This window comes from Rana temporaria, chromosome 3 (genome assembly GCF_905171775.1).
Source record: "Rana temporaria chromosome 3, aRanTem1.1, whole genome shotgun sequence".
NCBI lineage: Eukaryota > Metazoa > Chordata > Amphibia > Anura > Ranidae > Rana > Rana temporaria.
In genome coordinates, this window is record NC_053491.1 from 60,474,521 (window position 1) to 60,502,423 (window position 27,903).

At 45.0% G+C, this 27,903-nt stretch overlaps 1 protein-coding gene across 1 annotated transcript in view; it reads right to left on the reverse strand.

Annotated features, from left to right (window-relative positions):
* Positions 1–27,903, reverse strand: part of SLC24A5 (solute carrier family 24 member 5) — a 57,728-nt gene that overhangs the window by 19,406 nt on the left and 10,419 nt on the right. The window contains exons 2-6 of the mRNA XM_040342658.1: positions 22,636–22,815; positions 20,496–20,579; positions 16,148–16,251; positions 15,578–15,678; positions 1,040–1,323 (exon numbers count right to left, since the gene is read on the reverse strand). Coding sequence (XP_040198592.1) covers positions 1,040–1,323; positions 15,578–15,678; positions 16,148–16,251; positions 20,496–20,579; positions 22,636–22,815 — 753 coding nt within the window. The remainder of the gene's footprint in view (positions 1–1,039; positions 1,324–15,577; positions 15,679–16,147; positions 16,252–20,495; positions 20,580–22,635; positions 22,816–27,903) is intronic.

Sequence of the window (27,903 nt, forward strand, 5' to 3'; positions counted from 1 at the left end):
AGTCAGAAGTAATCAGTGATCCTTATCATTAACCTTTGCGCTTCTATAGTGCGTATCCCAACAGTCTTTGGGATCTAAACTGTGCAGGCAAGTTGGGAAAAATACAGTATATGATACAGACTTCTCCCCCTCTCTCTCTCTCTGGCACTGTGGCCCTTAAAATGCCTGACCATCTGCAGGAAAAAACAGTTGCTCAACTTTACCATCAGCACAGCTCAACAGGGCAATCCCTCCCACCAAGACATTGGGGGGAATTTACTAAAACTGGTGAACACAGAATCTGCTTCTAACTTTAGCTTGTTCAATTAAGCTTTGGCAATAAAAACCTGGAAGTTAATTGATTACTATGCACAGTTGAAACCGATTCTGTGAGCACCAGTTATAGCAAGTCCCCCCCATTGGATTAATCAACTTGGGTACATTCAGCCTGCCCATACATGGTTTGAATCTGGACTGGTTCCTGCTGAGCCAGCTGAGATTCAAACAGTCTATGGCCGACCTTACTTCAAAAATCGTTTGTCTCTGGTGTCTTGGGTTCTTCTTCTTCCAGAGCACTGACCAATTGCTTCTTTTGTCCCCTGTTCCTTGGGATTGGTTTTAATTTGGATTATTTCTCCCAGGTCTAAAACGTGACCAAGCTGTCCAATGAGTTAGCTTCTTATATTTACCATTATAACTGAATGTTCATAGTTGTTGTATAATTCTTTCTGAAAAATGTTTAAAATTTCCTATTTTTTGGCGGGGGGGGGGGGGGGGGATTTAAATCAAAGCTTCTTGTGAATTGTGTCTTGAAGAGTGGTATGCTAAATATGCATTTACTTTTCTAATAAGAATCAAGATAAAATTGTTCTGTTCTTTCAAGTGATGGTACATACTACATAGCCTCCATACAAAGAAATCTGGTTTCGACAAGGGATTGTCTGCCCTTTAAAAATGTACCATCTTCATGAATAATCTTTGAATAGTCATCTGATTAGATGTACATTTGGCAATGTAAAGGAAGAAGAAACATACTTTATAAAATACAGCCAATACTCACCTTCATAAAGCTCATTAAGTCCATGCAAACTCATCGAGAGCTGAGAATAGTCGGAGTCTTCCTGAAAGATACCACTATCTGACCGGGAATTATGGCGAACTACACGTACACTCTCCTCTTTCCATCCTAGTAAGGGCTGCTGCTCAGTCCCCTCTTCTAATGCTTCTGCAAAACATCTACAGCAAGGACTGAACTTCCTCATCATGTATTGACTAAGTCGAATATCAAAGCACAACATCGCAATGTAGAGTGCATATACCAAAAGCAATGAAGCAGATTCATACCTGTAACAAGAAGAAAATAGACGTTAAGCCTAATTTTAGCTAAAAATCTAAAACAAAAACAGCACAATAAACATAACTTATAGTATGTTAGGAATGTTCTTCTTTGTGAAAGGAGAACTCTTCCTCCATGTCTCCTGTCTTTGCATCAGCACCGCTTTCCTCAATCACTAATGCCGCGTACACACGACCATTTTTCATGAAGAGAAAAATGCAATTTTTTAAATTGGTCGTGAAAACCGGTCGTGTGTAGGCTCCAGAGCATTTTTCTCGACGAGACAAATGGGCATTAAAAATTTAGAACCTGCTCTATTTTTTCTCGTCGTTTTTCATGTCGTTGTTTTTCTCGTCGTGAAAAACGGTCGCGCGTACGCTTTAACGAGGTGGGAAAAAAACGCGCATGCACAGAAGCAAGTTATGAGATGGGAAATTAGCAGAATCAGCCCAAAGGGTGGCGCCAATCGAATGGAACTACCCCTTTATAGTTCCGTCGTACGTCACCGCGCTTTGCTCGAGCATTTTTTATCACGATCGTGTGTATTCAAGGCAGGCTTGAGAGGAATCACGTCGAGAAAAACGTTTTTTTTCCCCATGGCAAGAATAATGGTCGTGTGTACGCGGCATAACATTAGTAATGTTTTCTTTCCTCAAACCACCGACGACATTTGTAATGTGTTCAAGTCACCCGCTGCAGAATTTTGTGATACTGTTGGCAGATTCCTTGTAAGTGTCTCTCCTGCTTCTGCTCAACGGAAAGCCTTCTCATCTCCAGGACATGTGGCTGCCAATGCCAGCTTGTGATCAGTGCATGACTGGAGCCAGTTCAATTAAAAACTTTATTATGAAGGTCAGTGATTGAAGAAAGTGGTGCAGACACAATGCACTACACCTATTCTACTTTACAAGTCTTGAGGCTCCACTACTGGATAAGAAGAAGGATTTACCGCCCAGTATTGTGTTGGTCGTTTTTGTTTACCGACACATGAAGTGAGGATTTCTCAGAAGAAATAAGGACATTTAAAAGCAAAATAGAAGGATGAGGTAAGTGAAGGAGGACTGCACTAAAAAGGTAAAAGGAAGCTATTTAGGGGGAAAAAAACATTTTTTTTACCTTTACAACCCCTTTAAAGATAAGGCAGATGGAAGCTTTGCTGTTGCATATTTTAAAAATTATGTCTTTGATTCCTATATTGTGACAATCTGGTAGAAGTCCCTATAACCATCACCATGCTGATGCATTACCTGCTTTGTAACAGCTTTGATCTTTAAAGTATATATCTAGCAATATTACACAACTGTTATAGTTTGGTAATCCCAGTGGTGCATCTATTGGTGAAGCAGCAGCTCTGATTTGCGTGCCATCAATCCTACTGTTCGTCACACTCCCATTTTTGGTCACACATGGGAATGTATAGTTTATCGGCCAGTGGTCACTTTAAGGATGACATAGCCTACTGTGCTAAAGTTTTAAGCAGGTGTGCAAAAAAAAAAAAAATACACAAATTAAGAATGCTTTCAGAAATAGAAGTGTTAATAGTTCAATTTTTAATCAATTAACAAAATGGAAAGTAAATGAACAGAAGAGAAATCCAAATCAATATCTGTGAATAATAAAGTATATGATGAGCGCAAAGGTGAATGGTGTAAACATATAAACAAAATAATAAAGTGAACAATAGAATAATTCCTTAGGATCCTCTAATAGAGGAAATTACTCAAGTCCACAATGTATATTGATGGCTTGAGAAATGTGCTAAGTAAGGATAGTCAAACAAATAGAGTGTCCCAAATATGATAACTAAATGAATAAATAAATTGTCCCAAATGGCAACAACAAATAATCAAAAAATCCGTGTGCAAGTGCTGGCAGCGATGGAATGATCCAATTACATGTGTTGAAAATGATCACACGATGACTGTGCTCACAGAGCGCTTACCTCCCTCACAGGGGAAAACAGCATAGGAACCATCAGCTGGGCTGTACACAAACTTTTCCCTTCTCAGATGGGCGAACGCCGTCCTGTAGATTATTCTCCAGAAGCGTGTCCTTCAATATCAAATCTATATCTGCTGTGACCTCCCTTTGCCTTAAAAACAGCATTAGTTCTTCTAGGTACACTTTTACACAGTTTTTGAAGAAACCCGGCAGGAAGGTTGTTCTGAACATAATGGAGAACTAACCACAGATCTTCTGTGGATGTAGGCTGCCTCAGATTCTTCTCTCTCTCTTCATGTAATCCCAGACAGACTCGATGTGGAGATCAGGGCACTGGGGGGCCAAACCATCACTTCCAGGACTTGTTCTTCTTTACGTTGAAGATTGTTCTTAAGCAGATCAGTTGTACGTGTGGGGTTATTGTCCCGCTGCAGAATACATTTGGGGCCAATCACACGCCTCGCTGATGGTATGGCATAATGGATAAATATCTGACTGCATTTCTCAGCATTGAGGACAGTATTGATCCCGACCAAATATCCAACTCCACTTGTGGAAATGCAGCGCCAAACTTGCAAGGAACCTCCACCATGCTTCACTGTTGCCTGCAGACACTCATTGTACCTCACTCCAGCCTTCCGCCTACAAACTGACTCCTGTTACAGCCAAATATTTTTCAAATACTGACTCATCAGTCCAAACAAATGACTGCCATTTTTCTTCACCCCAATTCTTATGTTTTTGTGCATAGTTAAGTCGCTTAGCCGCGGGGTAGATTCAGGTAGCAATTACGCCTGCGTATCCATAGATACGCAGCGTAATTGCTAATTTGCGCCGGCGTATCGACTTTTCTGTATTCAGAAAGCTCGATACGCCGACTGTAGCCTAAGATATGACTGGCATAAGGCTCTTATGCCGTCGTATCGTAGGCTGCATTCTTACGCTGGCCGCTAGGTGGCGTTCCCGTAGTGGTCAGCGTAGAGTATGCAAATTGCATACTCACGCCGATTCACAAACGTACGCGTGCCCGCATTTTACGTTGTTTGCGTTTGTCGGTTTCTGCGTAAGGCTGCATATGCTATTAGCAGGAGCAGCCAATGCCAAGTATACCCGTCGTTCCCGCGTCGCGATTTTTGAAAATTACGTTGTTTGCGTAAGTGAATCGTGAATGGCACTGGACGCCATTTACGCTCACGTTGAAGCAAATGACGTCCTTGCGACGTCATTTACCGCAATGCACATCGGCAAAGTTTCCCGACGGAGCATGCGCACTACGTTCGGCGCGGGAACGCGCCTAATTTAAATGATCCACGCCCCCTACGGGATCATTTAAATTACGCCGGACAGTTTTACGGAGCGCACGCGCAAATTACGGAGCTACTGCTTCGTGAATGAAGCATAGCGCAAGTAATTTACGGAGGCGTAGCGTTAAAACGGTACGCTGCGCCTCCGTAAGAGTGCGCAGCCCTACCTGAATCTACCCCCTTGTTTGCACATTGGAGGTATATATTTTTTGGCCGCAATTCTTCCATGAAAACCACTTCTAGCCAGACTTCTCTGAAGTGTACCTGTGTCGTATTTGTTTTTGTCAGTTCTGTGCCGATAGCACTGCTGGACGTCTTACGATGTCTAAGGCCTCTTGCACACTGCAGCTTGAACTCAGTACAGCTTATTTGTTATACTGAGCTAAAAATACAGCCCATTAATTGTAATGTGCTTATGAACACAGGTGCGTAAACAAGTACTGTGTATTCTTTACTAAAAAAAAAGAAAAGAAAAATTGAACAAATCTGCATGCCTTAGGGCTCTTTCACACGTCCTGTCAGTTTCTTTTGTCCGCTCCTTCGGCTCAGCGGGGATCCCCGCTGAGCTGTCGGTGGATAGGGCGGTCCCCGCACACAGTGCAGGGACCGCCCTGTCTCAGCTCCGCTCTGCCCTATGGGGAACCGGATGCAGACGGACCGTCTGCATCAGTTCCGTTCCGCCGGACGGAAGAAAACCCTAAACTGGATCCCGACGGACGCGGACGCTAGCGGATGCTCCATCCGCTAACGGACGCGTTCCCATAAGGATTCATTACAAGTCCGTTAACGGACTTGTAATGAACGGACAGGTGGAACGGACATGTGAAAGGGGCCTAAGTGAAAGCAAATATGCGCTAATGGGCATTATTTACAATCTGCAGAAGAACACAAGAATACATTCCCTCAAAAATATGTGCAATTGCACGAATGCAAATGCGCGAAAATACGTGCATATACATAAAAAAGTCTGAAAAAGTGCAAGAGGCCTAAAGGAAGAATCTGTAGCATTAAGTTTCCTTGACCGAACACTGTATCTATGATTCTCAATGTTGCCCTTTTTTGTTCTTCAAGGGCGCTTGAACAGCTCATCTTGAAATCACAGTCGGCTTTGAAATCATTGTCTGTTAGGCCCTGTACACACGTCCGAGATACTCGACGGGCAAAACACATCGTTTTGCTCGTCGAGTTCTGTGTGAAGCCGCCGAGGATCTCTGCGAGCCAACTTTCCTCATTGAACAACGAGGAAATAGAGAACATGTTCTCTATTTGGCCCGACGAGGAACTCGTCGGCTTCCTCGGCCGAAAGTGTACACACGCCGGGTTTCTCGGCAGAATACAGCTCCGATCGAGTTTCTGGCTGAATTCTGCCGAGAAACTCGGTCGTGTGTACGGGGCCTGAGAGATGTTGCTGATGCATTATAACCTTGTGTCTTGTTGCTGTGCTCAGTCTTGCCATGGTGTATGACCTGTGACATAAGACTATCTTCCACAGACTCATCTTAATAGCTGAACTTGGTCGTTCCTCACCCAGATTTAAGCCTCCTTCACAGCTGTTTGTTTCAGTTAATGACTGTGTTTCAACCTACATATGAAATTGATGATCATTAGCACCTACTTGGTATAATTGGTTAATCATACACCCGACTCTAATTCAACAAAATCCCTGACAAGCGTACAAAGTGTTTACAAGAGTAAGAATTAATGTCGGTTTGAAGCCAAAGAGTAGTCACACCAAATATTGATTTGATTTTGAGTTTTCTTCTGTTCGCTTACTTTGCATTTTGTAAATTGATAAAAAAACGGGGTTACTTACCGGTAACATCCCTTTTCCAGGAGTCTTTCAGGACAGGTACTGTAGAGAGACACAGGCTCCTCCCCTCACAGGAAACACCGCCTTCCAATTAGGAATGTAAGCCTCATCCTCCCTCAGCTCCTCAGTTTTTTCCAGAGTACCTCCGGCCAGCTGGGGAGACATAAGAACACGTCATAAAAGTATAATATTTCATCTTACCTGACGGCCTCGTCTGATGAGTTTCCATAATATTCCCTACAACAAAGAGGGTGGGTACCAGTGCTGTCCTGAAAGACTCCTGGAAAAGGGATGTTACCGGTAAGTAACCCCGTTTTTCCCTGTTCGTCTTTCAGGACAGGTACTGTAGAGAGGATAAGCGAGCACCTTACCCTAGGGTGGGACAACTGCTTGCAGTACTTTGCGTCCAAAAGCCTGGTCTTTGGTTGAAAGTAGGTCCAGTCTGTAATGTTTTACAAACGTTGAAAAACTAGACCATGTTGCAGCCTTGCAGATCTGCTCCGGGGAAGCACCAGCACACTCTGCTTGGGAAGTTGCTACTGCCCTGGTGGAATGAGCCTTGATCATGGGCGTAGGAACCGGGTGGGACGGGTGGGACGCATCCCCCCCAGGAAATAATGCGGGGGGGACAAGTATGGTAAAATCCCCCCCAGGTTAGGATAGGGAGATCGTCCCCGGATCGCAGGCAGGGGCCGCAGAGTCCAGCTGCGGTCACTGCTTTTCTCCCCCTTCAGTGCCGATCCAGCCCCGACCCCTCCCCTCCCCTCCCGAGCGGCGCACAGCTGATTGCACACAGACATGCATAGCTGTGCTGGCCGCTCTGCTGAATGGGAGAAAGGAGCAGGAAGGGGGCGGGGCCCAGACTGACACTCGTGGCCACACTACACCCGACCAGCCTGCAGAGCCAGAAAGACTTGCATGTGATGGAGAGCCAGAATGACACAGTTGAGGTACAGGGGGGAGGAGGTAAATGTTACAGAGAGGGGGGAAGTTACAGTTTACAGAGAGGGGGAGGTATAATATTCAGGGGGGGGGGGTGTTACAGTTTACAGAGAGGGGGAGGTATAATATTCAGAGAGGGAGGGGGGGTGTTACAGTTTACAGAGAGGGGGAGGTATAATATTCAGAGAGGGGGGGGGGTGTTACAGTTTACAGAGAGGGGGAGGTATAATATTCAGAGAGGGGGGGGGGGTGTTACAGTTTACAGAGAGGGGGAGGTACAGTATTCAGAGAGGGGGGGGGGTATGGTATACAGGTACTAACCTGGCACTGGATAGTCATAGATTCATGCTTTTAGTGCAGCTGATGGAAATGGGGAACAGGACTCTTATCTATTCATGTCATGTATTTACTCTGGCACTACCACTCTAACCTGGCACTACCACCCTAACCTGGCACTACCACCTAACCTGGCACTACTGTATACCACCTAACCTGCCACTACCACCTAACCTGGCACTACCACCTAACCAGGCACTACTGTATACCACCTAACCTGGCACTACTGTATACCACCTAACCTACCACTACCACCAAACCTGGCACTACCACCTAGCCAGGCACTACTGTATACCACCTAACCTGGCACTACTGTATACCACCTAACCTGGCACTACCACCTAACTTGCCACTACCACCTATCCAGGCACTACTGTATACCACCTAACCTGCCACTACCACCTAACCTGCCACTACCACCTAACCAGGCACTACTGTATACCACCTAACCTGGCACTGCCACCTAACCTGGCACTACTGTATACCACCTAACCTGGCACTACCACCTAACCTGCCACTACCACCTAACCTGCCACTACTGTATACCACCTAACCTGCCACTACCACCTAACCTGCCACTACTACCTAACCTTCCACTTCCACTTATCCAGGCACTACTGTATACCACCTAACCTGCCACTACCACCTAACCAGACACTACTGTATACCACCTAACCTGGCACTGCTGTATACCACCTAACCTGGCAATACTACCTAACCTGGCACTACCACCTATCCAGGCACTACTGTATACCACCTACCCTGCCACTACCACCTAACCAGGCACTACCCTATACCACCTAACCTGGCACTACCACCTAACCTGGCACTACTGTATACCACCTAACCTGGCACTACCACCTAACCTGCCACTACTGTATACCACCTAACCTGCCACTACCACCTAACCTTCCACTTCCACCTATCCAGGCACCACTGTATACCACCTAACCTGCCACTACCACCTAACCTGGCACTACCACCTAACCTGGCACTACTGTATACCACCTAACCTGGCACTACTGTATACCACCTAACCTGGCACTGCCACCTAACCTGAAACTACCACCTAACCAGGCACTACTGTATGCCACCTAACCTGGCACTACCACCTAACCTGGCACTACTGTATACCACCTAACCTGGCACTGCCACCTAACCTGACACTACCACCTAACCAGGCACTACTGTATGCCACCTAACCTGGCACTACCACCTAACCTGGCACTACTGTATGCCACCTAACCTGGCACTGCCACCTAGCCTGCCACTACTACCTAACCTGGAACTATTGTCAATCACCTAACCTGCCACTACCAGCTAACCAGTTAATTTTTACTTATGCCATGTGGGTTGGTTGTTACTAATGCCACGTGGGTTAATTTTTACTAATGCCATGTGGGTTAATTTTTACTTATGCCATGTGGGTTAATTTTTACTTATGCCATGTGGGTTAATTTTTACTTATGCCATGTGGGTTAATTTTTACTTATGCCATGTGGGTTAATTTTTACTTATGCCATGTGGGTTAATTTTTACTTATGCCATGTGGGTTAATTTTTACTAATGCCATGTGGGTTAATTTTTACTTATGCCATGTGGGTTAATTTTTACTTATGCCATGTGGGTTAATTTTTACTTATGCCATGTGGGTTAATTTTTACTTATGCCATGTGGGTTAATTTTTACTTATGCCATGTGGGTTAATTTTTACTTATGCCATGTGGGTTAATTTTTACTTATGCCATGTGGGTTGATTTTTGCTAATGCCTTGTGGCCCACAAGGCATTAGTAAAAATCAACCCACATGGCTTAAGTAAAAATTAACCCACATGGCATGTGGGAGTCCGAGTTTACTGAATAAGAATTTACCTGGCGAGTAAAAATGCTGTCCCCCCCAGATTTGTAAGGTTTCCTACACCCATGGCCTTGATACCCTGTGGAGGCTCTACTCCCCTAGAAGAATAAGCTAGAACGATGGCTGCCCTTAACCACCTGGCTATCGTGCGTCTAGAAGCCCTAGACCCTTTCCTGGACCCAGAAAACAAAACAAATAGTGAATCAGCTTTCCTGAACTGATTTGTGTAATCCAAGTATTGTAGGACACACCTCCTAACGTCTAGGTTGTGAAACTTGTGTTCCTGTTCCCTCACAGGATTTGAACAAAAAGAAGGCAATGTTATTTCTTGACTTCTGTGAAACTTAGAAGCTACCTTTGGTAGAAAAGCCGGATCTGTCTTAAAAATGATGCGATCCGGAAAAACTTGAAAAAAGGGGGCCCTAATAGATAGGGCCTCGAGTTCGCTCACTCTCCTGGCAGTAGTGATCGCTACTAAAAATACTGTTTTGAGAGTGATCACTTTTAAACTACAATTGTCTAAAGGCTCAAATGGTTCTACTGTAAAGGCCTGAAGAACCAATGAGAGATCCCAAACTGGGAAGTTGTAGGTTTTTACAGGTCTCCGTCTACTCAAAGCCTTAAAAAATCTAGAGACCCAGGGGTCAAATGCTAGTTGTTTTTCAAGAAATACACTTAGTGCTGACACTTGACCCTTCAGCGTGCTAGTTGCCAGCCCTTTATCAGCCCCAGCTTGTAGAAATTCTAAAACAGCCACAGAGCTGTTGACACTGAAGGAGCTTTCTGCACACCAGATGTTAAACCGTTTCCACACTTTTTGGTAAATGGCTTGTGTCTCCTTCTTTCTACAGCTTAGGAGTGTTTCAACCAGGCGTTCTGAAAACCCTTTGCCCCTCAGCAGCTCTTCCTCAGAAGCCAAGCTGCCAGATTCCACCTCTCTACCTGCGGGCAGCAGATTGGACCCTGTAAAAGGAGATCCTCCCGGATTGGCAGAATCCAAGGAGGTTCTATTGATAAACCTTTCAGGATAGAGAACCATGGTCTCCTGGGCCAATGAGGTGCGATGAGAATCAGTGTTGTGTTCTCCCCCTGCAGTTTCCTCAGGACTGCTGGTATTAGAACCGGAGGGGGGAAAGCATAACACCTGGAGAACTGCCAGGTTTGGGCCAGAGCGTCCACCGCCAGAGCTCCATCCCACCTGTTTAGGGAAAAAAAGAGCCGAGTCTTGGCATTTTCTCTTGAGGCGAATAAATCCACCTCCGGAAGACCCCATCTTTGAGTGATCGCTCTGAAGACTTCTTGATTCAGAACCCAATCGCCCTCCCTCAGTTTCTTCCTGCTGAGGAAGTCTGCGACCTGATTTAATTCTCCCTTTAGATGTATGGCTGAGAGGGACAAGACATTGGCCTCTGCCCATATGAGAATAGACTTCGTCAGATCCCATAAGGACTTGCTCCTGGTGCCCCCCTGCTTGTTGACATAAGCTACTGCGGAGGAGTTGTCTGTCCTGACTCGAACATGCTGACCCTGCAGCTCCTTCTGAAAGGCTTTGAGAGCTAACTCTATCGCTTTTAGTTCTCTCCAATTCGAAGATTTTTGCGAGTCCTCTTTTGCCCAGCGACCCTGTGTCAGAAGGGAGTCCAGGTGTGCTCCCCAACCGGAGCCACTGGCATCTGTTGTCACTGTTCTGGAGATCGGAGAGACCCAATCCAGGCCCTGTAAAAGGTTCGCCCCCTTCCTCCACCACCAAAGGGACCTCTTGATGTGAACCGGTATGGATATCAGGGAATCCAAGGAGTCCGGTTTGTGATCCCAAATGTTCAGTATGAACAGTTGCAGGGGTCGGTAATGCAGACCTGCCCACTGCACTGCAGGAAGAGAAGATGTCAATAACCCCAGAGCTGACATGACTTTCCTTATCGGAAGCTGGCCGCTTCCCTGAAGGAGTGATATTACATTGTCCACCTTCTGAACTTTTTCTATTGGGAGAAAAGTCATCTGTCTGGTTGAGTCCAGTACATATCCCAGAAAAGTGACTCTTTGGGAGGGTGTCAGGCTGGATTTTTCCAGATTGAGTAGCCAACCTAAGTTTACCAGAATCTCCTTTGCAACCTGGAGGTCCTGGGACAACCGTGTCGGGGAATCTGCAAAAAATAGCAGATCGTCCAGGTATGCCACTACCAGGATGCCCCTGAGACGTAGAAAGGCTAGTACCTCCACCATCACTTTGGTGAATATGCGGGGGGAAGAGGAGAGCCCGAAGGGGAGTGCTTTAAACTGTAGGTAAAAAACGTCCCTTCTCTGGACCTCACGGCCAGTCTGAGAAATTTCTGATGGCATTCTGCTATTGGGATGTGCAGGTAGGCATCCTTTAGATCTATGGATGCCATGAAGCAGTTCGGAAGGAGGAGCGTCCTCACGGAATAGATAGAATCCATCCGAAACCTTTTGTATGTGACCGAGGTGTTTAGAGGTTTCAAATTCAGTATAAGTCTGAATTTCCCGGAAGGTTTGCGGACCACGAAGATGTGGGAGTAAAAGCCCTTGCCCGCTTCCTCCGATGGAACCCGAACCACCACATCCTGATCCTCCAACTCCTGAAGAGAGGAGAGCAGGGCCACAGATTTTTCTTTGCACTGTGGTAAATTGGTGACTAAAAGTCTGGATGGGGGGGACTTGAGAACTCTAGTCTGTACCCTCTCCTTATGATCCCCAGCACAAATTGGTTGCTGGTGATCAGCTCCCATTGTGGGAGAAAGGCCCCCAACCTTCCTCCCACCTTGACTCCGTCATTGAGGTTTTTGGGGCTGTTCAGGAGCACGAAAAAGCGCCCCGGCACGGCCCTTACCCTTTTGTCCCCAAAACTTTTTCTTTCCCTCAGGTTTTGAGACTTCCACCTTCTTTTGGGTCCAGAATTTTTTCTTTGCTTGTCCCCCAAATTTTTTCTTTAAGGGGAAAGCCTTTTTCTTATCGGCTGTACGATCTAAGACAGCCTCTAAGCCTGGCCCAAATAATAAATCTCCTGTAAGGGGGATCCCGCACAACTTCACCTTTGAGGCGCTATCCCCCTGCCATGTCTTGAGCCAGAGAGCCCTTCTTGCAGAATTAGATAGAGCTGCAGATCTGGCCGACATGCGGATTGACTCTGCTGAGGCGTCCGCTACATACCGTACGCCATTCAGCAAAGTTGGAAAAGAGGATAGTATGGTCTCTTTAGGCGTTCCGGCTTCAATATGTGCCCTGATCTGTGAGAGCCAATGCTCTAGATTACGGGCCACCACCGTTGCTGCCATAGCTGGCTTAAGGTTCCCTTGAGAAGCATCCCAGAACTTCTTTAACAGTGAGTCCATCCGCCTGTCCATTGGGTCTGAAAGGACCCCCATGTCCTCAAACGCCAAGTCCGTATGTCGGGATACCTGCGAGAAGGCAGCATCCAATTTGGGGGATTTGTTCCATACTAAAGCTTCCTCTTCAGAAAAAGGAAATCTTCTCTTCAACGAGTTTGAGAAGAAAGGTTTCCTTTCTGGATCCTGCCATTCTTTTTTGATGGCATTGACCAGGACTTCATGGACTGGGAAAACCTTTCTCTTTTGTTCTCCCAAGCCACTATACATCTGGTCATGGAGTGACAGTGTCTTTTTCTCCTCAGCTATCCCTAAAGTAGTGTGGATAGTTTCTAACAATTCTTCCACCTCTTCAAGGGAAAGCTTGTAGCGAGAGACCTTTGAGGGCCCTGCCTCTGTCCCCTCACCATCTGACTCCTCTTGGGAGCTAGAAGCGGCACTATCTTGCTCCTCCTCAGCGTCCTCTCTGATGTCCGCAGGTTTCTCTCTACTCACAGAGGGAAGAACCTCAGGATTGGGTGGAATTACTTGTTGCGCTACAGAAGGGCTGCTTTGGGGCAACTGAAAATTAGCAAAGATGTCTTTAAAAGATTGAAAGGTGCCAGAAAGCTCTTTCATGGAAGCTGCTAATTCAGATGCCTGCTCTGCCTCCCTTTCCTTAATCAGCCCCTCAATACATCTCCTGCAAAGTGCTTTGTTCCAATTCTCACTAAGGGAAGATCTGCAGGAAGGGCATTTCTTCTTGCTGTGGGCTGATTTTTCTGTGGATTTCTGAAAAACACAGAAGCAAAGTGGAGGCTAAATAAGAGAGAGCCCAGCGCTAACATAGGTAACCACCAGGAGTGTTCTAGGACCAACCACCACCAGGGTTCTAGACACACTACAGAGACAAAAACTCCCCGACCACCAGGAGAAGAAAAAGTGACAAAAATCACCAGTGAAGCTGTAACATGATAAGGGAACACCACCCCAGGGTTCTCCTTACCTTAGAGTGGCTGGTGCTGTCGTCATCCGGAGGTGCACGTGAAGCCTCTGCTTCCGACATCTCGCTGAGGAATGTGGTCGCGACTGCCTCCAAAAACGCCGACACTACGGCTGAAAAGAGAGGCCGCACCAGCCCAGCGTCAGGCCTTTTCACTCTGCAGCGTCTGGGACCAGTGACGCGTATCCGGCGGAAGTGCCCGCCCCCCCCGGAACTGACGTCACTCGTCATCCGGTCCGGCCCAGCTTCCTGGCCGACTGATTTCTCACAGGGAGTGTGCACACCGCCTGCAGCGCCACCCCTGTGCGAGTAGTAAAATAGACCTCCGCGGTTAAAAACCACCCCAGGAATGTCCGCGGGACGCTACACGGCGATGTCCTGGGTAAGTAGCTTCCCCAGCTAGCCAGGACGCCGTGTTTTAGAAAAATAGCCCTGAGCCCAGGGAGAACAGGTCCCCCCTCTCAGGAATTTTGGCCTCAGCTTCCCCAGCTGTCTGGCCCTTGGCCCCAAGCAGTGTCTCCCCTCCGGAGGAAACACCATAAAACTGAGGAGCTGAGGGAGGATGAGGCTTAAATTTCTAATTGGAAGGCGGTGTTTCCTGTGAGGGGAGGAGCCTGTGTCTCTCTACAGTACCTGTCCTGAAAGACGAACAGGGAAATAAGGAATTAAAATTGATAATTGTGAAAGCATTCTTTTGCACAGTACTATATTACGAACTTTTACTCAAAGTTTTTATGCCTACTTTCCTTTTACTGACTGTGTAGAAAATAATAATTTTACAGAGTATTAGCTGGATTCATGTACAGTTACAACGGTGTATCAGTAGATACGCCGTCGTACATTTAAGCGTATGCTCAAACTGAGATACGCTTAAATGTTGCTAAGATACGACCGGCGTAAGTCTCCTACGCCGTCGTATCTTAGCTGCATATTTACGCTGGTCGCTAGGGGCGTGTACGCTGATTTACGCCTAGAATATGTAAATCAGCAAGATACGCCTATTCACGAACGTACGCTCACCCGTCGCAGTAAAGATACGCCGTTTATGTAAGGCGTTTTCAGGCGTAAAGATAAACCACCAAAAAGATGGCGCAGCCAATGTCAAGTATGGACGTTGGACAGCCGTCAAATTTTTCACGTTCTACGTCGTTTGCGTAACTCGTCCGTGAATGGGGCTGGGCGTAAGTTACGTTCACGCCGAAAGCATTGACTTTTTGCGACATGATTTGGACGGTGCATGCGCCGTTCGTTCGAAGCGTCATTTACGTGAGGTCACGAATAATTTCCATAAAACACGCCCACCTCTCCCACATTTGAATTAGGCGGGCTTACGCCGGCCAATTTACGCTACGCCGCCGCAACTTACGGAGCAAGTGCTTTGTGAATACTGCACTTGCCTCTCTAACTTGCGGCGGCGTAACGTAAATAACATACGTTACGCCCGCACAAAGTTAAGCCGCCGTACGTGAATCTACCTATATGTTTTTTTTTAAAAGATAGTCAGACTGAGTGAGCAGATTCTAAGAGCAAAGTCATTATATAAAGTTCCTTAATTTACGGTTAGTGTGTGTGTGTGTGTGTGTCTGTGTGTGTATGTATGTATGTATGTATTAAAAGGTCATTCTGATGGACATCTTGCAAAAAAAAAAAATTATATATTATATATATATATATATATATATATATATATATATATATATATATATATATTTATTAATAATAATAATAATAAAAATGTTTCTTACCAATAAATTCTGTTGTCAAAAGTTATTCCAATTACTGCTCCTACACTGATTGCATATGCAACACAGTCACGAAATAAGGGCCAACAAGACAGCCTTATAATCTGTATGGAAAAGCAAAAAAGGAAAGCAACATTCAAATACAATCTGCTGAGTCAACACGGTACTGTATGCCATAAGTGCTACCAAAATTCTTTGTATTTGTTCATCATATTTGTAGACGACATGTAAATCAAGCTGGTTATCCAAATGTAGAATAAAGGAATATGCATGCCAATGTGAATGCTTGTCTGGCATTGTTCAATATTATATGGTAAATATGAGACGTGAATCATCAAAATGCATGGACCACAGCAGAGCAATACAGAGTTGACCTGGAAAACCACAATTTTAACATGGAGCCTTGACTTTGCACTGTACACACGTTTATTCCATGTACACACTTAAAAATAGTTTAAGAAAATGATAGCATCTGCAGACCGAAATATAAATGGTATATTATTAAACATTAAATTACAAAATTAGACTTTGTTTTTATTCATGGAAATATGAAAAATACACCAGGTACCATACCGCAGTTGATAACAAACAACAAGCAGCACAAATTCCAAGGAGATTGTACACAGCAGATCCAACAATAGTGCTGATTCCAATGTCCCCTTTGGTGACAAACACACCTGCAATACAAGATGAAGTGAACATTTATATGGGGAACAGCAGGAAATTCTAGCAAAGATCAGGTCTGAACAGTTTTAATGATAAATTCTAGGTATAGATATTTTTATACAGCTATGTTGGTCCAGCTTGAACCAAGGAAACTATGCAGATATCATACTTGACGGATCCCTCTGGAAGCTGGATATCCCTGAAGTAGACCCCACTACTCCAATGATCTCTACCTGCTTCCGAGTCCTGTGTTGAGTGGCAGTTCCGCTGCACTTTGAACACAGAAGGTTGCTCACTTAGCCCATGCGTCATTCAAAGACAGCTTTGCATTTTTTTTTTAATGATGGCAAAGTGTTCTCTGATTGGAAGTGGAGATGTGGAGCACAAAGGTCACAATCTTCATCTCATCCAATCAGAGAATGCTTTGCAATGATTGCAAAAATGAAAAGCTATTTCTGAAGGGCACCTGTGTTGAGCAGGCAACCTTCAGTGTTAAAAATGCAGCAGGGCAGCCCCTCGGCATACCCAACAAGGCAGATGCAGGAATCCTCCCCACTGGAACATTGTATTCTGACAACGGGGCTCTCCACTGTCAGAATACACCGATCAGCTCTGTAGCCAATCAAACAAGGCTTTTCAGCAGTCCTGAACCAGGAGGGTTAGACACAGATCAAAATTGCCGATCAGGCATCTGGGTGGATCCGAACATTATAGTCGGGAATCCTGCAGAGCCTGGGCCGGCTCGAAGCCCTCTTTTGGTTGAATATGGGTCACTAGAGTGTAGAACTAAGTGCATCATTTGATCCATAGGAGAACTATGGCCAAAATAGCTTTGGACATACTTCTCCTTTAAGAATAAATTCTGGGTCATTCACTGCTCTGCTCAGGACGAAGAGCTTTCAAATGGATTGTTACAGAATTCTTTATAGGGATACACTAGGGACAAGGAATAAGCAGGATCTGTATTAGGTTACAGTAATTCTAAAACAGTAGCTTGGTTAAGAAGAGGTTACCTTGGGTTCACGCTATTGCGAACACAGACATTGCATGTGATTCGCACCGCATGGCTGTGCAGATCACAAACGCGATGTCTGTGCAATGCGAATTAAGCCATACAGTTGTATGGCTGAACTCCCATTGCATTCGAATGAAAAAGGTGGAAGAACCTTTTTTCCCCCGGCAACAGAATTGGATCGCATGGGTGTGCACACCCATGCGATACGATTCTTGTCCGAATTCACAGTTCGCACTGCAATCTGTGAACCAATCTGGGGGTGTCATTAACTTTTTATTGACGTTCGCAGAGGGCAGTGTGAATTGCCTGCGAGGGAGATGCAATGCGGGAACCAGCACTGGAATCGCGCTGGTTTCCGCATCGCAATAGTGTGAACACAGGCTTACTATAGGCAGTGGCTGAATACATTCAGGCTGATACTGATGCAACAGTGCTGTGGTGAGGTAGCAGCTGGGCTCAATATCTTTTCAAAGACTTCACTACAACAAGTGGAAATATACTCAACCAAACCCCTAAAGTGGAGGACTGGACCCCCTGTGAGTGCATAATGGTGTCCTATTGCTGCAGTGGGCTAACTGGATTTATATCAGCACCTTGGATACCATTCATTGCCCTTACCATAGCTTTACAAAAGGTCTGCATGTTTTAGAATAAATCCTTAAAGTGATTGTAAAGGTTAGATCGTTATTTGAAAAAAAATAAAAATAAAAAATAAATAAACATGTCATACTTACCTCCACTGTGCAGTTCGTTCTGCACAGTGTGGCCCTGAACGCCGTCTTTTGGGATCTCCCGGCAGCTCTTGCAGCTCCTCCCCGCATCAGATAACCCCCCAGGAGAAGCACTCTCCCGGCGGGGGGTTACCTTGCGGGCGCGCTCCCGAATCCAGCATTCGGCATCCATAGCTGCCAAATGCAGAGCTCAGCCCGGTCCCCGGCGCATAGTATGCATTAAGGTGAAAAAACAGACTTTAAAGAAAGTCTGTTGCTTTCCCTATACTGGTTCTCTTGTAAGAAAGCCCCCCTAACTTACTGATATTCCCCTTCACAGCACTCCCTAAGGCTGCATTCACACCTTTGCGTAGGCGTTTTTCGACGTATTTGCGGCGACAAAAAATAGGCGTTTTGTCCCGCGATTTGCGGCGACAAAACGCATCGTATTTAACCGCGTTTTTTTTCACAGTCATTGTCGGCTATGCCGAACGCCGAAGCCACCCGATACGTGCGTCGAAAAAAGGGTCCGGGACTTGTTTGAAAGTCGTCGTTCGGCGTTCTATCGACATACGGCATTCTGCGTTAGGAGATGTGAACAGTCTCCATAGAGAACAATGCAATTTCGACCCTCCGGCGTATTGTAGCGTCGCGCTTCAGGCGTACAAATGCCTAGGTGTGAATGGAGCCTAAAGGAGCATGTGTTCTTTTACCAGGATGAGTGGCCAGTTGCTAGGCCCAAACACAAACACAATGAGGAAACATAGAAGGATGTCGTCAGAAAAAAAAAAAAAAAAAAAGGAAGAAGACCAAGTGGCCCATTATTTCCGTCCCCTTTTTTTTATATTTATACTATGCTTTTTTTTTTCAGTTTTTGCTAAACTTTTTTGTCGGAGTATAGATCTACGTTTGTCCCAAGTATGTTTAAATCCGCTTACTGTTGAAGAGGTTACCATGTGTTTCAACAGGATGCTTAACCACTACCCGACGGCCGTATGACTTTGTACGGCCGCAGGGTGGTTCCAATTCTCTAACTGGCCGTGTTTTTACGGCCTGCGCGCGCAGTCGGCGGCGCGCGCTCGCTGCATTGCTGAGATGCCGATGCGAGTGCCTGGTGGCCGTGATGTCCGCCAGGCACTCGGGATCGGCGGCTACAGGGACAAGACGTGGAGCTCTGTGTGTAAACACAGAGATCCATGTCCTGTCAGGGGAGAGAGGAGACCAATCTGTGTCCCTTGTACATAGGGATATAGATCAGTCACCTCCCCCAGTCACCCCCCCTCCACACACAGTTCGAACACAATTCAGGGTACACATTTAACCCCTTCCTCACCCCCTAGTGTTAACCCCTTCAATGCCAGTCACATTTATACAGTAATTAGTGCATATTTATAGCACTGGTCGCTGTATAAATGTGAATGGCGCCAAAAATGTGTCAAAAGTGTCCGATGTGTCTGCCATAATATCGCAGTCACGAAAAAAATGCTGATCGTCGCCATTAGTAGTAAAAAAAAAATAATAATAATTCTGTCCCCTATTTTGTAAGCACAATAACTTTTGCACAAACCAGACGCTTCTTGCGATTTATTTTATTTAATTTTTTTTACCAAAAATATGTAGGAGAATACGTATCGCCTAGACTGAGAAAAACATTTTTTTTTTTTTTTAAATTGGGCTATTTATTACAGCAACAAGTAAAAAATATTGTTTTTTTTCCAAAATTGTCGCTCTATTTTTGTTTATAGCGCAAAAAATAAAAATCGCAGAGGCGATCAAATACCACCAAAAGAAAGCTCTATTTGTGGGGGAAAAAGGACGTCAATTTTGTTTGGGTGCCACGTTCCACGACCGAGCAATTGTCAGTTAAATTGACGCAGCGCCACAAGCTGAAATTTCACCTGGTCAGGAAGGGGTATATGTGCCCAGTAAGGAAGTGGTTAAACATGGTTAGGACAGAGTGGGGGGCAAGTACAAGGGATGTGGGTATCAGTGTTTGAGTAAAGAATGAGCAAAGTATCAGACTCTTTAAGGTCGATTTACACTTCCATGTTGCAGGAATACGTGGCTTACCACAATACGAGATAACACACTTAACAGGCACTCCAAGGCGCTAAGGAAGCACACCTGTGTTGTGTTGTAGTGTTCCAGACATAAAGCAACAATTTTTTTTTTTGAAGGGGTGTGGATAGGGGAATGGGCCTGCTCACATGTTTCTCCTTTTTTTCCCCCTGTTTGCTGTTTAGAGGGCCCAGGAGGGTGAAGAGTATATGCTGTGGTATGGACTCTTTTTTTGTATTTAAGTGCATGTTAGAGGATAGATCCATTTATGTACCTATATGTATTTTTTATGTATTTATGTGTATTTTTACGAATGACTTGCAAATTGTCTTGCAAAGTATACGTTTTTTTATTTGTAAAAACGTAATAAAAACAATATAAAATAAAGCAACAAATTATAGTACAACATTTCGCCTAGAGTTTTGGATTTAATGTTCTATCTATCCTAATATTCATTTTAAAAAACCATTACCTAGAAATGCCGTGACGAATTCTGGTGCCGAACTTCCCACAGCCATGAAAGTAGCTCCAGCCACATCCTGGGAGAGGCCAAGGCCTTGTGACAGACAAAATCAAAAAGTCAACATCTTCAGACACTTCTTCGGCTGCATGCTCCATTGTATATAAATAACATTGCAGTTGTAGAATTGAGCCTTAAAATGTATTAATACATCTTCAAAATGCATTTTCTTTTTAACATTACTTTGGTTTAGGTCTAAAGCTGGCCATAGATGAATTAAACATCAGGAACATTTGGATCCATGTGTGGCCGCTCCCACTCAACAATAGTCAATCTGAAGGGGCTTGTTGGAAAAATTCTCTCGATCAGCCCGCTGCAGACGCTGATCAATGTATCCCGACAGCACAGAAGAGTCCCGCTGTCACAATTAACTGTCCTAGGGAGGAAGATTCTTCCATCCACCCTACTTGTGTGGATGGAGGAATCCATTTTTTTTTTTTTTTATATAAAAAAGGAAACACAAGTCATCTATGGGCAGCCTAAAGTTGAACTTTATACATAGCAACCTGCTAAAAATAATGGGCCGGATTCAGATAGAATGGTCTATCTGTCCGGCCAGCGTAATGTATCTTAGATATTCGTATTCTGAAAGAACTTGCGCCCTAAGTTACGGCGGCGTAACGTATGTGGGCCGGTGTAAGCCCGCCTAATTCAAATGGGGATGTTGAGGGCGTGTTTTATTTAAATTTGCTTTGACCCTGCGTATTTTACGTTTTTTTTTTAACGGCGCATTTGCCGTTCGTGAAAAAATCCCAGTGCGCATGCTCGAAAATCCGCCGCAAAACGTCATTGCTTTCGACGTGAACGTAAATTACGTCCAGCCCTATTCGCGAACGACTTACGCAAACGCAAAACTCGACGCGGGAACGACGGCCATACTTAACATTAGCTACGCCTCATATAGCAGGGGTAACTATACGCCGAAAAAAGGCCAACATAAACGACGTAAAAAAATGCGCCGGCCGGACGTACGTTTCTGAATCAGCGTAACTACCTAATTTGCATATTCCTCGTGCAACTATACGGAAGCGCCACCTACCGGCCAACGTGAAATTGCATCCTAAGATACGACGGTGTAAGACACCAGTCGTATCTTAGGGATATCTATGTGTAACTGATTCTCTGAATCAGGCGCATAGATACGACTGGCTGGACTCAGAGATACGACGGCGTATCAGGAGATACGCCGTCGTATCTCTTTTCTGAATCCGGCCCAATGTTTTTTTTAGCAAGGAACATATATTCCACATTAGTAAATATGCTACCAAAATTAGTGTGTGCTGTAAATTGCCTCCAGCATTGTTCTGGCCACTGATGGGAATACGGCGATCCCTCTCAACGGAGACGGATGGGAATGCAGCTGTGATCAGAGGCCTCCTTACCTTAGGAAGGAGGCAGATCAGGCAGACATGTATCTGGGCTGGAGCTCCTTGTTCCAAGGCCATTGCTTCTCCTCCTGGCCGAACAGGAAGTGGGTCCTGACTGAGACCCAGTTGGCAGGGCGTCCCAAGACTCCCTGGCCAATCAGGTCCCAGGAACTGCTTCCTGATTGCCTGGAAGGGGAATCAGGAAGGCAATAGTGAATATTAATTCACTATTGTCACACAAGTGGGTGGGCCCCAAGCTCTAATAATGTGCTTTAAAAAAATAAAACCAAAGCCTCATTTAAATCCATGCATCCGTGTAGATTAGGGGGCTGGACGCATAGATGGGAGGGGTGTGCACCCGTTATGGATGGGCTGCCACTGTAATCAAGTCCATCTAATTCTGCTAGTCTAACATTACACTCCCCCCAGACAATGCTGCTATCCAAAAGGTGTCTACATTGCTCCTCCCACCAGTATTCAAACACCCTAAGACAGGGAGTATGTTACTGGCTGGATCACTAGGCAAAAAAAATAAAATAATTCAGCCAACACATTTAAGAATTGGTAAGCGCCAATATATTACATTTCTGGTTTTGGGTTTACCATCACTTTAATGTTACTCAGAACCCGGCAATAACATAGAATTAAGGCCTTCAGTGAAAAATTTTGCAAAATGAAAGTCTCCAGATGTGTTTTACACTTCAATGCCTTTTGATGGCACTTACGTTCACTGATGATTTCTAGAGAAGGGATGAAATAGTCCTCACAGATAATGGCCACAGCCAGAAACATGTATAAAATGACTAGGAAATGAATGACGATCCCGCCATCTTTTCTCTCCTGTTCTGTGAATAATCCTTTGGGAAACTCCGAGGATGGAGAGACAATGCAGAGTGTATCATTTTCTGAAAGAGATAAACATGGCTTAGACAAGACTCACTCCCAGATAAATTACACGCTTTTGTTTGGATTTCACTCTCAAAGGCCAAGTATATCTAGAATTGATATTTTAATAATAGATGGATACTGGTGTAATCAAATCACCCATTGACTTTTTATATCTCTTGGGAACGTCAACTGTGAGAGTTCCATATCTGACATTCTAGCCGTGTTCAATATGTCAATGTGTAACCAAGCAAAAGAAGAAGAATTACTCCTACTGCTACATTCGTCACAACAGAGGCCTACGTAAGAATCATGGGGGCCCATAGCTAAATTTTGATGGGGCCCCCCCCATTTAACTCTCTCTGTAGAAGCTGACAGCTTCTGTGGAAAAACGTGTGATTGATCGTTACATAAAGTATCAAGGCGAGGCGACGCGACAGGAGAGATGTCAGTATAGCCAGACTACTAGGGACCAGTGCTTTGGTCAAAAGTTATCACTGTAATAATACTAGTGCTACCAATAATTATCCAGCTCAGTCTGCTCCGGAAAGGTTTTACCCCTTGTATTTTATTTGCTATTTAGCACTGCACTAATTTAACTGGTAATTGCGCGGTCATGCAATGCTGTACCCAAACAAAAACATTTGCCCAAAGGACATAATAACCATGCAAAAACTCCACATCTGTATGGACTACTCGTTTTTTCTGCTGTCACTTTTCTATGTTTTGATGATTGACGTGCATTTGGAATTGCGCAGATGTTAACGAATGGTAACGCAAAATGCCACACATGTTGCTGTTTGTTTTTGAAATGCATGCCAAAGCATGTGTTTTCTTTATTGGTTGCTGTGCATTTGGAAACATGTATATGGTAACACTGACATGACATACATTGCTGCTTGTTTTTTAAATGCATGGTAAAGCATAGATTTGTAGCACCCTCTATTGTGCTAGAAGGATAGGGTATTTTTTTTGTGAGAGTAGGTACATTTCTAGGCTTGGCTGGCAGCCAAGATTTGGTGTGTTTTGATCTGGGTTGGAAGTGACTCAGAGTAGAGCTGGGTGACTCACAGGCTGCATCACCAAGACCTCCCCTTTCTTTCCAGAATGTTCTAGTGTTTTCTGGAAGAGAAAGAGGAGAAGAAGGGAGGTGTTCAATCTGGATTGGCAGGGGGCAGGACTCCTTAAATTTAAATACCCTGGGTCAGCCCAGCTAGGGAGGAGTTGTTCAAGTGGAAGCTAGAGATGGCGTGCTTGACTGTGGGGGCCTTTGAGGGAGACAGGACCCTTCTCATGACACACGGATGTGTTCTGGACAGGTTGCAGAAGCACTTTTAACCCTTTTTTCAGCTGCTAGTGGGGGTTAAAATTGCCCCGCTAGCGGTCGAAAAGCACTGCTATAACAGCGGTAAAACTAGCGGCGCTTTACTGCTAACACCCCCCCCCCCCGCCTGGGTGTGAAAGTAGCCCAACACAGAGCAGGGAAGCATAACAAACCATTACACAGGAGCAGGAAAGTATAACAAGTTATTACACAGCGGAGGAAAGTATGACATGTTTGTTATTTTTTTTTTTGTATGTAAAACATTACCTTTAGAATCACTTTGTCACTTTCCACGTCACCTGCTACCAGATGCAGCGGGTCACCGTTACCTGCCACCAGATGTGGATTATTACTGCTGCGGCCTGCCACCAGATGTGAATTGTCACTGTTACCTGCCACCAAACAATAGCAGCTTGTCACCCCCCCCCCGAGCATTGCAGAGTATAGTAAAGGTGCTGACAGCCTCTCCTCAGCGCAGGGATACTAGATAGCTGTACTGGACTAGACTGAGGGCAGGGCGGTGAGAGACAACATCATTCTCTATCTGCACCTCTGTGTAGAGCAGCCTTTTCGGCCCTGTTGGGCAATAAGAGATGACGTCATCTCTCTGCATGGCCATCGCATCACTCACAGATTTTTCGGCATGGCCCGACAGCAAAGGCGCCAGGGCCCGGGGATTGACGACCTCTGCTTTATTTCACCTGGTGATTCAGCCAGTAACACACTTCCTGTTTTAGGGTGTTTGCATTCTGGATGAAGTAGTAAAGCAGACACCTTTGGACAGCACCATTGTTACCCTGAGGGGAGGGTGTTTAGCTGTCCATACATTGATCGTAATTTGGCTGGTTCAGTAGAGACCGGACGATTTTCAATCAATGTATGACCACTGTGGTTGAACAACAGTTGATCTACCGATCGACTTCTGTTCAACCGCACTGTAGGAACATTTCTGCTTGATCAGCACCACAGGCTGTAGACTTATCTGTTGATTGTGAAGTCAGGGAAGTCTCCCCATTATCAGAATACAAAGACACAGCGGGAAGGATTCAGTTTGCATAAAAACAGACCATTATAAGCACACGTTCGACTAGAGGGTCGAGACAAGCCATTTAAAACTAACTGTTGCTTTGTCTGGACAGCTTGATCTGTTAACAAATGTTAAAGAATAAACTTACTGGGCAGATCAGCAAATGAAAACAAAGGAAAAAAGCCCCCCCCTCCCCCCCCCAAAAAGAAAACCAATGCAGCCATCAATAAGGATTGGTAAGCTGCAATTTAATACATTTTTGTTTTTAATGCCACTTTAATTGAGCACAGTGGCTAAGCAGTTAGCACTTTCACCTGGCTGCAGTAGGGTCAATTGAATCCCACTACCTGCCTAGAGTTTGAATGTTCTGCCTGTGGCTGCATGGGTTTCCTCTGTGTACTATAGTTTCTTCCCTCACTCAAAAGACATGCTTGTAGGTTAATTGACTCCCGTCTAAATTGGCCCTAGTAGGTGTACAGGGCCTTGAAATTTTCCACGTTTTGTCATAATACAAGCAAAAACCTAAATGTATTTTATGTGATAGATCAACACAAAGTGGCACATAATTGTAAAGTAGAATGAAAATAATAAATAAAATAAGTGAAAAATGTGACGTCCATTTGTATTCTCTAGTACCCCTAATTAAAATTGAATGGAACCAATTGCCTTAAAGTGGAGGTTCTCCCGGAAAAAAAAAATTTAAGATTAGATTCATGCTCATTTTGTCTATGGGAATCGGCTAGGTTTTTTAAAAACAAAGCAGTACTTACCGTTTTAGAGAGCGATCTTCTCCGCCGCTTCCGGGTATGGTCTTCGGGTCTGGGCGTTCCTTTTTGATTGACAGTCTTCCGACAGGCTTCCGACGATCGCATCTATCGCGTCACGAGTAGCCGAAAGAAGCCGAACGTCGGTGCGGCTCTATACGGCGCCTGCGCACCGACGTTCGGCTAATTTCAGAAAATCGTGACGCGATGGATGCGATCGTCGGAAGCCTGTCAATCAAAAAGGAACGCCCAGACCCGAAGACCATACCCGGAAGCGGCGGAGAAGATCGCTCTCTAAAACGGTAAGTACTGCTTCGTTTTTAAAAAAACTAGCCGATTCCCCTAGACAAAATGAGCATGAATTTAATCTTTAAAACAATTTTTTTTGGGAGAACCTCCACTTTAAGAAGTCACCTAACTAGTAAATAGAGTCCACCTGTGTGCAATTTAATCTCAGTATAAATACAGCTGTTCTGTGAAGGCCTCAGCGGTTTGTTAGAGAACCTTAGTGAACAAGCAGCATCATAAAGACCAAGGAACACACCAGACAGGTCAGGGATAAAGTTGTGGAGAATTTTAAAACAGGGTTAGGTTATAAAAAAAATATCCCAAGCTTTGAACATCTCACGGAGCACTGTTCAATCCATCATCCAAAAATATGGCTTAGTAGAAAGTATGGCACAACTGCAAACCTACCAAGACATGACCGTGCACCTAAACTGACAGGCCGGGCAAGGAGAGCATTAAAGTGGAGGTTCACCCAAAATCTTAATTTTTAACATTAGATTGATGCTCATTTTGTCAAGGGGAATCGGGTGTTTTTTTATAAATCGAAGCAGTACTTACCGTTTTAGAGAGAGATCTTCTCCGCCGCTTCCGGGTATGGGCTGCGGGACTGGGCGTTCCTATTTGATTGACAGGCTTCCGACGGTCACATACATCGCGTCACGTGCGCAGGCGCCGTATACAGCGGCACCGACGTTCGGCTTCTTTCGGCTACTCGTGACGCGATGGATGCGACCGTCGGAAGCCTGTCGGAAGCCTGTCAATCAAATAGGAACGCCCAGTCCCGAAGACCATACCCGGAAGCGGCGGAGAAGATCGCTCTCTAAAACGGTAAGTACTGCTTCGATTTTTTAAAAAAACACCCGATTCCCCTTGACAAAATGAGCCTCGATCTAATGTTAAAAAATTTTTTTCGGGATGAACTCCCGCTTTAATCAGAGAAGCAGCCAAGAGGCCCATGGTAACTCTGGAGGAGCTGCAGAGATCCATAGCCCAGGTGGGAGAATTTGTCCACAGGACAACCATGGGCAAAAGTGGCAAAAAGAAAGCCATAAGAAGTCCCATTTGCAGTTAGTGAGAAGCCATGTGGGGGATACAGCAAACATGTGGAAGAAGGTGCTCTGGTCAGATGAGACCAATATTGAACTTTTTGGCCTAAAAGCAAAAACGCTATGTATGGCGGAAAACTAAAACTGTTCATCACTCTGAAGACACTATCCCCACCGTGAAACATGGTGGTGGCAACATCACGTCGGGGGGGGGGGGGGGGCTTTTCTTCAGCAGGGACAGGGAAGCTGGTCAGAGTTGATGGGAAGATGGATGGAGCCAAATAAAAGGGCAATCTTAGAAGAAAACCTGTTATAGTCTGCAAAAGACTTGAGACTGGGGCAGAGGCTCACCTTCCAGCAGGATAGCAACCCTAAACATACAGCCAGAGCTACAATGGAATGGTTTAGATCAAATCATATTTATGTGTTAGATTGGCCCAGTTAAAGTCCAATTGAGAATCTGTGAGAAGACTTGAAAATTGCTGTTCACAGATACTCTCCATCCAATCTGACAGAGCTTGAGCTATTTAGAAAAATGGGCAAGATGTGCAAAGCTGGTAGAGATATACCCCAAAAGACGTGTAGCTGTAATTGCAGTGAAAGGAGGTTCTACAAAGTATTGACTCAGGGGGGCTGAATAGAAATGCACGCCACATTTT